The sequence below is a fragment of the Marmota monax genome, unplaced genomic scaffold, assembly GCF_021218885.2.
Source record: "Marmota monax isolate L192 unplaced genomic scaffold, Marmota_monax_Labrador192_F-V1.1 WCK01_AAM20220418_F8-fsc00083, whole genome shotgun sequence".
Taxonomy (NCBI): Eukaryota; Metazoa; Chordata; class Mammalia; order Rodentia; family Sciuridae; genus Marmota; species Marmota monax.
Window position 1 is genome coordinate 584693 of NW_026692848.1, and position 12279 is coordinate 596971.

Below are 12279 nucleotides of genomic sequence, written 5' to 3' on the forward strand. Positions count from 1 at the left end.
ACACATTTCAAAATGCTACAAGAGCCAGATGCAGTGGTGCACAACTGTAATCTCAGTAGCTGGGGAGGCTAAGGCAGGAGGATCACACGTTCAAAGCCAGCTTCAGCAATTCAGCAAGGCCCTAAGCAACTCAGTGAGACCCTGTCTCTAAATAAAATATTAAAAAGGGCTGAGGATGTGGCTCAGTGGTTAAGCACCCCGGGGTTCAATCCCCAGTACCATAGGAGGTAGGTAGGTTTAACCTGATTTAAATATTACCTAATATATACATGTTCAAAGCAGCACATGGTACCCTATAATATGCAGACTTTTTATGTTTCCATGTATCAATTTTAAGAATAGGTTAAAAAAAGTCATTTCTGTAGTTTGGATCATGAATGTCCCCCAAAGGTCCATAGCTGAAGGCTTGGTCCCCAGCATGGCACACATGAGAGTGGATGTGCTGCCACAGGCCACAAAACAATAAGACCAACCAGCTACAGACTGAAACCACCAACCCCGTGAGCCAAAACAAACCTCGTCTCTGCAAAAGTAGGTTATGTGTCCTTACGATCATGAGAAAGCTGACCAACATGGTCCTGCCTGTATTCCTATCTCCCATGGATCTTGAGGAGACTTACACCACAACAAAAACTCAGTGAACAAACACACTTAATAAGGCTCAGAGAGCCGTTTCACAAACATACCATCCTGTGAACCAATCCTGTTTCTTCCAGATAAAAGCTTGGGCTAAAACCTGAGATGGTCTTTAATGAATTATACCCTTTGTGCAGTTACACTATTCATTTGTGTAGTCCAAAACCATACAGCAAAATTTACTTATTCCACAAGGTCCCTCGATGACTGAGCACACTACAATGTGGCCAATTCCAAGAGAGATCAAGTGAGAGCTGTGAAGCATGCCACAAAGAGAGGGGAGCTTCTCTCCCAACCACGTCCTGAGCAGTCTATACCTGAGGCCCTGCGTATGGGCACCAGGGCAGCAATGCAAGGTCCCAGTCTCAAGAGCCATGAAGATAACTCCTAAAACGCATATACGGAAGGCAGAACACAGCAGAAGAGAGAAAACAGAACAGAGCAGAAGAGAGAAGAGCAGCCATCACTTGAGCAGACGAGGCTCCAGAGGTCACTGTGGCCAGAGCGCTGGCCTGGAGCTATCAGGCAGGAGCCACGGGCAAAGCTTGAGAAAAGACAGATACGTTGTTGAACTGAGAAGAGCTGTTATTATGCCAGGGGTCCGACAGGAAACAAAACTAAAGTGGGTGGTCTCTTCACACACCACAAGGGAAGCATGAACCCCACTTGGCAGGCACCAAAGAAGGTGTCCAAGCAGGTGAAAACCACAAATGACCTAAGAATATCTTTCAGAAAATAATTAGTGGAGGTATGTGAATAGAGCAGGGAGGACCATGAAGACTAGCTGGAGATGAACCCAGAGGACGTGAGAGCAGCTGGGGAGGTCTCAGCCTAACAAGGAGAGGGTAAGGTGGTCAGAAGAGACCAGGAGATAAACTACAGGGAAGGCACAGGCAGTCTGCTGTGTAGTGCCAGAGACTACAACTATGAGGGCGACAACAGGAACATCCAAGAACACAATTTGTTGGGGAGCAGGGGGGGGGGGGATATGCCTTTCTAAATAAAGCAAACTTATGTCTCTGTGGAAAACAATGTGAAAATATTCAGTGGACAGCACTGAGGAAATGTGGAGACCATGCCTTGGGGGTCCCAAATGTTTAAGGCAGTAACACCTGTGACTTGCTTTCACTGTGTACACAAACCTCAGGTAGGTTGAATTTTCATTTTCATTAGGTTCAAAAATAGTTTGAATTATCTTTGATCCCAGAAATGTGACAATTTATGGCATGGAATTGTGAAGGCTTATCCAGGGTGAAAATCTGGGTTGAGAACACAGGTTTGAGGAATGCTCACATGGAGAAGCTAAACTAGGAGGAGAAATGAGAATCTGAGGTGTGGTGCTGCTCCGTTTACCCCATAATATGCTCACCCCAACTTTCTCCACCAACTGACTCTCCTACTCTGAGCCTGACCACACACAAACTTTCCCCATTTCCTGGGCAGTGAGTGGCAACTAAGCTTCAGCCAGGAGGGAGCAGGGCATCTGTCTCCAGGAAGTGCATGCATACCTTCATCCTTCATGCAGATATGATGGCAGATACAGCTGGCAGGAGCCACCAGGCAGAAACCGCTCACTGGGCAGGCACAGCCTCTTCCAGCAGAGGCCCAGGGAGGGCACTGTGGCAGTCGAGCACTGCCATCACAGCACGGTGCTCTATTCACCAGGGCAGAAGTGCTCCTGTCCTCTTTTCCATCTTGCAGTCATGCTATTTGGGGACCTCTGTCACTAGCAGCAGAAGCTCATCTTAGCCATTATGAAGGGGCAGAAACTATAAAGCCAGAGGAGGGAGGCTGGAAACTTGAGAAATGCTTGGCTCAGACAAGGCACCAGGGGCTCCTGTGAAACTCTGAAGCAACAATGCCAGTGTGCACACAAACAATGCTTGTGTGGCATGCACATGCATGTGTGAACATGAGTGTGTGCACAAAATTGTTCTATGTGCTTTCCTAGGTGCTTCACACAAGCCAACCCCAAATCCCACAACTCCCTTCAAAGGCAATACTACTCCACTCTTTAAGGTGAAGAAACCAAAGCTCAGGGAGTTGGATAACAATCCCAGTCTGCCTGTGTGGCAGGTGACATGTCACGAGCACACGGGTCTATGGTGGTGTTCCCACTCACTGGACCACACTGGGGTGACAACCACCTTGCGGGACTGAATTCATCTGCCACTAGATAGCTAGAAGGAGAAGAGTGCTAGTTCTTTCATGGCATCATCAAGTTTAAAAGACCATCTGGAAATACTAGAAAACTATCCCAAACAGTCATGATTCAAGTAAGTTCCGATTGTTTAAAAGTTACTGTTAATAGGAAACCACAAAAAAAGGATAGAGAAGGCTTCCAAAGAAAGTTCTTAGCTAAAAAATACACTTGAATGACAAATACAATGGGATAAATACTTTCTAAAACTTTTAATTGGCCACAAAAAACTGCCAACACAGCAACAACATCACGTAGCAAAAACACACACACCTCGGCAGTCAGGAGTCTGTCTGGGCACTGGTTAACTGCAGCGAAGACCCTCCGAAGTCCAGCCTCCAGCTGGGACAGCAACAAGATGGTGCAGTCAGCAAACCTGTGAAATTGCAGGAAAGATCAGCAAAACTCCACATTCAAAGACAAACATCAGCACAAATATCTCAATAAATACGCTACAGTCCAGGTTAACCAATGTGGTATTAAAAGACAATATCCCCTGCTGATATGAGAAAAAAATAAAATCAGAATCAAAGTTTCATTAGACTAGTGATTCGAAAAACATTTCCTGGTATTTTATTGTTTTATGACCCACATTTAGTAGCTTCAGAAGAATAAAAGATCACTAGAGCTCTCTTACTTGTTTCATCACTTCTGAAATCACTCAAACACAAAGACGTGGGTGGGCTGTGAAGGCTTAAAAATGAATGCACCATGGTGCAGCCCTCGGGGAAGAGAGGGACAAAGATGAGCCCACTCATGCCGTCCCTGCCCCCCCCGCCCATGCGTGTTGAGCCCATGCTCTGCTCTCGTGCAGAGTCTGTTCCGGGGACCAAGCTTCCTTATCTGTTCCACGACTCTCTGATGTTGGACTCAATGTTTCTCTTACAGGAAGAACTCAAAAATTAGTAGAGTTGATTCTAAAATAACATCAACTATACCAAAAGGATGATGCCTAATGTTTAAAACACAATTATGAGCTGTCTTTTGAGTGACTCTGAGAGGTGTTTTATGTTTGGTCTACTCTCAATTCAGCCCCACCTCTCTTGACTTCGACCCAACAGCAGAAGAGCCAGAGGGTGCAGTGCCTTGAGGAGGCCTGGCCTCCGACCATCAAAGCACACTGTCAGGCTCCCTTCAGTTACCTGTGTGATGTGAACTTGGTCAGTGCAAATTTCCAATATGGTAACATGATTTTTAATATAAAGGTGGACTTCATCATCACTCGTTCTAGTACCCAAAGTACCTCAGAAGTCACATCTGTAAAACAGCAAAAACCTGTAAATACAACCACACTAATCAACTGAAAAAGATGGGAACACACTGGGGGAGAGATGCCAATAAATCAGCCCCTCAAGCAGATGACTGAGACCCCTGTGGCGGTGCAGAACCCTCAAAGAGGAAGACCATCTGATCCACAGCCGAGAGCAGAGGCCTCAGGGGGCCTGCACAAAGGGCACGTGGACCACTGCTTGTCTCCAGTGATCAGAAACAGCAACTGCAGAAGGGCTTGGGTTGACAGGAAAGCACACGAACATTCAGAAGACGAAGGCCTTTATACTACAACCATCAGAGCACAAACGCACTCGGGGTGTAAAGGAGAAAAAACACACCACTAACAAACCCTAAGCAGTTTGTGCACCAGCAAGCCTGAGGAGCAGGCTGGCTCGGATGACCTGATTCATGCAGTCTGATTCTTAGCCCCACAGCAGCTCTGGAGAGGAGGAAAGAGGTTCTTCAGGGCTGGGGTTGAAGCTCAGTGGTGGAGTGCTTGCCTAGCACATGTGAAGCATGTTGGGTTCCATCCTCAATGCCATATATAAATAAATAAATTAAATAAAGGCATGCCATCCATCTACAACTAAACCAAATATTTAAAAACATAAAAAAGAGCCATCTTGCTACTGGAGAACAACGACTTTATTCCACCTCAAAAATTCAGGTCTGTTGCTACTGATAGTTACAAACACCTCCACAAAGACACACCAAGGCGGGGAATATGAAATGTAGTACTTGCCAGGAAAAACAATCAAATCTTCTAAGTTTTTTAGAGTTACAAAAGAACGATGTTCCAGTGTGACCTCTGTGTGTTGAAGGTAACTCTTGAGTAACTGACCCAATCCTGCTGTCAACAGCAGCATCATTGAACAGTATCTGGGAGAAAATGCCACAGAAATGTTGGAAGAATGAATCAGTCATATATACAGAAAGCTTTACTTTTAAAAAAAAAAAAAAGTTCAAAATTAAGAAAGCAAATCTGAAGTGCAGAAAATTCTTTCTAGATGTAAGGATTGAGTTGTGCAAAGGCTAGAAGAGCAATATCTCAGGAACTGTGAGTCTTCTCCCCACCCGTGGTGTTTAATGTGCACCACCACATCCTGGAGACCTGGATGGCCTCTGGGGTTCCAAGCCTTGAAAGCCCTTTCACTTTGGGGGACTCTGACATTAACTTGCAACAGGCTCTCAAAATCCTGTCTGAAACTCTGACCTTTCACAAAATGCATCTTTCCGTCTCACAAAATTCAAGATAAAACAAACTCTTAAGTAGATCAAAAAGAAAAAAAAAAAATTACTTCACCAGACACTTACTTTGGGGGAATTTCTTGTGGCGATGCAAACCCATGCCATAAGACATTCCGCAGGTTGAGTCCACAGGGAGAGCCAATGAACACTTTGAGCACATTCATCTAGTCCATGAAAAGACAGCAGACCACTGAATGATTAAGCCATTACCAAATTTTGGAATAAACCAATACAATACTGAAATGATGTTTGCTTTTTTGCTTAACATATCCAACAGTTTGACCTTGGTTAGGCAGTGATAATAATGAACCCAATAGCTGTAGAGTGTTTAACATGAGCCAGGCCCAGTCTGCACGACCCAGGAGCTCCTCCATTCTCAGGAGCACCCTGGAGGAAGGCACTAGACTCTTCCCATTGTGCAGAGCCAGGAACTCTACATTAGTCACGGGGATGGGAGATGATACACTGCTCTGACATGATGGATCAAAGGTGCCCAACAACCAAGTAGAATAGAAACTGATGAACAGAAACGTGGCACTAGGTAGCATGTGCACATGTGGCAAGAGGGAGAAGACGGCAGGCCCAGCCAGGCCAACAGCTAGGTCCTGTGTGCTGCCTCCTGGCCCCAGTTCATGGCTCACCTGCTTTCAGCCCTCTCTGTGGGTGAAGAGGACACCCTTTACAGGACCCTGCCCTGCTGTGCAGCACCACACTTTGGATCCAGCACAGTGGAAACCACTGAGAGACTAAAGAATCATGACACCAAGCCTTAACCAGGAGAAAGAACGGTCACATCTCAAGAGGTGAAACTGGTCTGCATTTGCAGGGGAAACTGCTCCTGAGAAGAGGAAAGCAGTGTGTTCTGAACTTCCCACAGAGAGCAGAACCAGAACCCGCAGGTTGAGCCTAACAGAAGAGCACTTAGCAGCCAGGACTCCAGGGCAGCCTCAGAGGTCTCTGCTGTCCGCTGGAGACTCCTGGCATACAGCATGAGGGCAATCAAAAATGACAGACATCAGAAGCCAAGTACCTGTAGGTGGGCAAGAGACGGACAGCATAAAGGCAGTCACAAAGAACAGACCAAAGAAACAGAATCTGTTCATGAATTCAGCCTAACAAGGTTCACACTGTATCCTCATCCCACGTGCTCCACAAGAAAGAAAAATCCCCAAGCTGATGAGGGGAAGATCCAGGATACAGTGGGAGAGCTTCACTGGAAACCATGTCTCATCCCTAAAAAGGCACCCAGAGCTTCCCACCAGCTCTGCTGCCCATTCAGCTTCCTACATGGATGCCCTGCTTTCACTTTAGCTGGACCTGCCCACTCGGAAGCCTAAAGGTAACCTATGAGTCTTAAGTCTCACGGTCATATGCCCTCTAGAAGACTCTTAAAAAGTCCATGCTCTGAATGATTTTGTATCAACAGTTTCATTTTTTTTTTTCATTGTAAGTCTAAATGGTTGCAGAGAACATAAATTCCCACATGTCAAAACACTGATATTCAAGAGTAAAACTTCAGTAACACTATTTTGAAGGGTGCAGAACCCTTCAAAATAGAAAAATATAAAAAATATATTCTGCATTGTGTTTATATTATAATAATAAATATGTGACAAATGAAAGCAATATGCCTCAAGTTGTCCCTTTGTCTGGGCCCCAGAGCTTATTCTACCACCATCAGAATCAGTATAGGCAACCTTTTGTGGGGGTGGAAGAGAAGCCCTTCTGAAAGGGAAAATGTGCTTTGGAAGAACAAAAGTGCTTTGCACCATGCTTATTGTAGGTTTTGAGTGAATGAGCTCACCACAGACTGCCCGAAGACCTGAGCAAGCTCCGCTGATGCAAGCAGATCTCTTAAGAGAAAAGGGCATTCCTTCCCAATCAGTAAGAACACCTAGAAACAAAAAGTCGTGCAACCACGTTGTGAGACAATGGATGCAAGACAGAGAACTCTCTACAAAGCAGCTGTATGAACAGATCAAAGGTGTAGAATACTTTTGACAAAAATGTCATGATTTCATAATCACTCAAAAAAGAAAAACAATGACAATCTAGATAACAAATTGTTGTATTTAATAGGAAAATGATAACTCAAATCAAGAAATCTTACAGGTGACTTAAGAATAGTTTCACATTCATACACATAATTTAATGGACCAGTAATAAAACAGTTTTCTCACTTACATCACCTAAGGATCGCTCTAGACATGAGGTCAACTTCATTAAACTAAGAGAGATGGCAGGAGACGGTAGGCTTCCCAAGGCATCAAATATTTCAGGAAACAACTATTTAGAATAATATACATATTAGAACTCATTCAATAAGAATCATTTCTAAAAACAATACTACTTATTGACATTTCAATCTGTGAAGATTTCAACTATATTAAAATGTTTTTGGTATAAGTGAATATTTTTCTTTAACTATTACAGTGCCTGAAAGTCAAAGAAAACACTTTAATGCTCAGGGAGTTCTTTCAAAGGTTTTTTTTTTATTAGATGCTTATCAAAAACTATAAATCTGGCATAATTGTGAACTGAAAAGTCAAACATCTTGACCTACATTTCATTCCCATTATGATTAGGTTTAGTTCCTAATAAACAGATAAACATAAGGCAGCTCAATCTACACTTAAAAGAACTGCTACAAATACAGAAGCAATAATACTCCTATTCCAAATTAGGAAATTCAATTTGTTTCAGAATTAGACTTGTTAAAAATACTGCTTTATGGTGGTCATTTAATGTCAACTGAAAAACAAAGAAAACCTAACAAAAAAGCAAAAATAAGATTTAGGTTGGACCCCAAACCACCTATCCGTCCTTCAACTCACCATTCACAAACAAAGCACCTCATCTCTGGTCTCCTAGCAACACCACACCACCTCTCTGTAAGGACTGTGTTCTGAAGTGGTCCATTTTTCTTCTGTCTCAGGATAGGCAGCCCTGTACTAAGCACTACCCCCTGCCAACTCCTGGTTCTATGAAATCCAAAACCTGCCTTTGCTCAAAGGGGTGTGTGGTTCAGCTCTGGTTCTTACATGGTAATTCATGGTAATTCAGGTTTCTCTTGCAACCCCCAAGCCTTCTGTATAGCTAAAGGGTCCAGATGGAAGAGATCGCTTCAAAATTGGCAAGTAATAAGGGTCTCCAAGTGATATTTACAGTCTTTTATTTCTAATGGTGTATAAAAGCCAAACCTCTGGAAAACTTGTCCACTGGAACCATGGTATATATTGAATTTCAAACTGCCCCTTGGTCAAAGATAAAAAGTGGAAATGGACGGCCTCACACACAGGGCCCAGCAGCCTCACGCTTGCCTGATGATCCAGACTCTGGTCTGAAAGGACAAGAATCAAGCTTCAGTACCACAGCCACACCGATCAATGGGGAATGTCTGAACCATGAAAAGAAATGCTTTAATCATGAAATTTAAACACAATCAATGACTGAACATACACAGCTATAATTAGTGAAAACAAATTACATGATGCTTATCTGATTATAAAAGAAAAATATATCACTAGTGAAAAATTTGCAAAATACAGAAATATTCGAATAGGAGACAGATATTTTATTCAGTGTCATTTCCTGTATGTTAGTTTACATTAAATCACACTGTACACAATAGTCCTTATTCACAGTTCCAGTTATCTAGGGTCAACTGCAGTACAAAAATGCTAAATGGAAAATTCCAGAAATAACCACTCATCTGTTTCAAACTGCATGCTGGTTTGAGCAACATAAGGAAATTCTGCACTATCCCACCCCATCTCACCCCTTTGTCCAGCACATCCATGCTGCAGACACTGCCCACTCACGCGTCACTCAGTAGCCATGTGGTTATCAGTTCTACTGGTGCTATCACTGCGCTGTGTTTCAAGGAACCCTTATCAGACACAGTGATGGCCCCAAAGCACAAAAGCAATGATGCAAAGGAGGCTTCAGGGAAAGAAACGTGGAAGGACAACAAACTGGCACCCTGTGGCAGTACTGCAGACCATGCAGGAGAAGACAACGTATGCATAGGGTTCAGCACTATGCATGGTTTTGGCATCTTCTGGGGGTCTTGGAACACATGCCCCAAGGATGAGGGGGGGTTACATTATAATAATGTAATCTGACTTTTTTAAAAATTTTTTTTATTTGTAGATGGACACGATACCTTTGTTTATTTTTGTATGTGGTGCTGAGGATTGAATCCAGTGCCTCACACATTAGGCAAGTGCTCTACCATTGAGCCACAACCCTAGCCCCTGTAATCTGACTTTTTAAAATTAACATTAGACTGAGATTTCTAATGCCAATCAGTTGTTTCAAAACATATTTGTAATATAAATTTTCGGTTTTACTGTTTAATAAGTTTGAGGTTGTACATTTTGTGAAAAACACAAAAGGGTGAAAGCCTCCCATGTGGCGCCCAGTTCTCCTCCCTGCTGCATCTACTGCTATTAATTTTCTGAGCATACCTATAAATCTATGCTTCTTTATTTTTCTCACTTAGCTCAGAAAGAATTCTGCATCAGATGAGCCTCCATTTTTATCAGGTCATAATACTCCACTATAAGCATTTATCATAACTTACTGAAATAGTTCTCTACTGCTTTATATCTGGCTGCTTCAGATTACTGATTTGTTTATTTAGCTAGGACACACAGTGCTCCATATCCATGAGTGTAATTTTCTTATAAATCCCTGGAAATTGACTTGGCAGGCCAGAATACAATCATTCGCAATTTTTACAGATGTTACTAAGTTTCCCAGCTCATATCCTTCTCCCCCCAAACATACAGATATAAATTTAAAGGAGGACATTTAAAATTGCTGAGTCTACCACTGGCCATTTCATACTCTTCATAGCAATGAATCACTCAAACGGTTCTCCTCTTGGGATCTCAGACCTACCCAACAGCCCGTCACCCAGCCTGCCTCCTGAAAGTCCTGCCCACCCCAGGTATCCAGCCCAGGCACACTTGACCTCACACTTCTCTGTCCTCACCCTGCTCTTTTCAGGCTGTCTCCTTTTCAAATTTGGCTGAGGACTGTGTTTTCACATAGTTTAAAGAAAAGATGCTGTGGCTAAAAAGCGAGACTTTATAACCAACAGAGCAACTGAGGTGTGGGGTACAAAGGGAAGCCAACCTGATCCTGCACAGCTCACACAGTCTGTGATTGTTTTCCAGCAGACTTCACCATTTTCGGTTACAATGTTATTGAAATCACAATTTCCTCTTACTTCAAACCCAAGTTTACAAATCATATCATACACTGAGGGAGAAAGACATGTGGTAATGGGATCTCCTACTAACATCTGAAAAATAAAACATAAAGAGAGTGTTTAGCAGGAAAGAGTAATATTAGTTACTATATATCTGAGTCACAAGAAAATTTTACCTTAGGCATGGAATGTACTAAAATCAGCTGCTCTTAACATGCTTTCTGAATAACAAATTTATTTTAACGCTTTAAAATAAATGTCTAAAGATTTTAAAATCATCTTCTTGACCATATAACTCACAGAAGTTCAGTGAGTTTTATGAACAGTGTATTATTCCTTTCACCATTTCTCATCAACCCAGCATGCCCAGGACATAGCACTGCCCCTGGTCATAAAAATGAATAACCCATTACTTTAGCAGCACATACTGTCCTGTTCCAGCAAAAACCACTATCAAAGAGGAACCACAGAAACTGTGGTATACAGGTGTATTAAGAATCGTAATGCAAAAAAAAAAAAACACCCCAAAACAGAGCATGGCTTTGAATTGAAAAAAAAAAAAAGAGGAATCATAGATCTGGGTCTCCTGCTAGAAGCCAGAGTTCTGCAACGCCCTCCAGCAACTCATGCAGGGACTCCAGACCTCAGCCAGAATGCCAGCCTCTCCCCACATGCGCCAGGACCCTGCCAGCACGCAGGGCATTCCCAGGAGAGCCCTGTGGCCCCGCCTCCACCCTCCCTCTCCGGAGCACCTGGCTGCGCACCTCCCTCCTCCCTCTCAGTGAGGAGCTCTGCATACCCCCTCAACCCTCTCTCTCAGAAAAGCCCTTGGTCCCGCCTCCAACCTATCACTCAGGGGACCCTGCAGCCCCGCCCCTCCTTCCCTGAGAAGTCATGCGGCCCCGCCCCCACTCACTGAGGAGTAGCCTTGGCCCCGCCCCTTCCTCCCTCTGAGGAGCCTTGTGGCCCCGCCCCTTCCTCTCTCTCTCTCTGAGCAGCAGCCCAGAGGCCTCGCACTCCTTCCCAGACGGGAGCTGTGGCCCCTCCTCGACCCTCCCTCGGAGGAAAGGCCGGTGGCTCTGCCTCTTTCTCGCCCCAGAAGAGCCACGTGGCCCCGCCCCTCGCTCCCAGAGGATAGTCCTGCGGCCCCGCCCCTCCCTCTCCACAGAGACGGAGGCGCGGTCCGTCTGCGGGGCTGGAGAAGCCCTCGCCCCAGCCCTCTGGGGGACGCAGGCCCTTTCCCAATCGCTCTTTGCGGGATGCACAGGTGCCGTGTGGGTGTCTGTCTCCTCTGGGGGAAAGCAAAACCCTCTTCAGTCTCCCTCTCTCTTCCTCTCTGCGGGGATGCACAACCCTTGCCGCCCGCCTCGGCCTCGTCCGCGCCATGGCAGCACGCCAGATGCAGGGGCGACCATGAGGACTGGCCAGCGGCTCGCGCAGTGCGCACAGCGTCCAGCCGTAGACGGGCAACCAGCCGACCCGCACACCCGCGCCCGCAGCTTTCACCTAAAGCGTCAAGCCGAAGCAACTGCTGGGCGCAGGCCCGCCTACCTCCATTACTTCCGGCTCCGCGCCTAGGCCTACGCGAATGGCGCACGCCTCCCCCGCGCCGTCCGGGCCGCTGGCGCTCCCATGACGCCACTTCCGGCCTTGCGGGGCTCCGGCGCGAGACTTCCGCTCTCGCGAGAGGGAGAAGCGTTGGGAG

At 45.1% G+C, this 12279-nt stretch overlaps 1 protein-coding gene across 4 annotated transcripts in view; it reads right to left on the reverse strand.

The window, feature by feature from the left end:
• Ermard (ER membrane associated RNA degradation) overlaps window positions 1-12205 on the reverse strand; it is a 42077-nt gene extending 29872 nt beyond the window's left edge. For 2 of the 4 annotated variants that reach the window (XM_046449295.2, XM_046449293.1), the window contains exons 1-9: window positions 12126-12205; window positions 10499-10667; window positions 8557-8696; window positions 7541-7642; window positions 7161-7250; window positions 5423-5520; window positions 4851-4987; window positions 3979-4093; window positions 3110-3212 (exon numbers count right to left, since the gene is read on the reverse strand). In XM_046449295.2, coding sequence (XP_046305251.1) covers window positions 3110-3212; window positions 3979-4093; window positions 4851-4987; window positions 5423-5520; window positions 7161-7250; window positions 7541-7642; window positions 8557-8696; window positions 10499-10667; window positions 12126-12131 — 960 coding nt within the window. In that variant the 5' untranslated portion in view covers window positions 12132-12205. The remainder of the gene's footprint in view (window positions 1-3109; window positions 3213-3978; window positions 4094-4850; window positions 4988-5422; window positions 5521-7160; window positions 7251-7540; window positions 7643-8556; window positions 8697-10498; window positions 10668-12125) is intronic. The other 2 variants (XM_046449294.1, XM_046449296.1) reach the window with 2 other exon arrangements.
• Window positions 12206-12279: the final 74 nt, after the last annotated feature.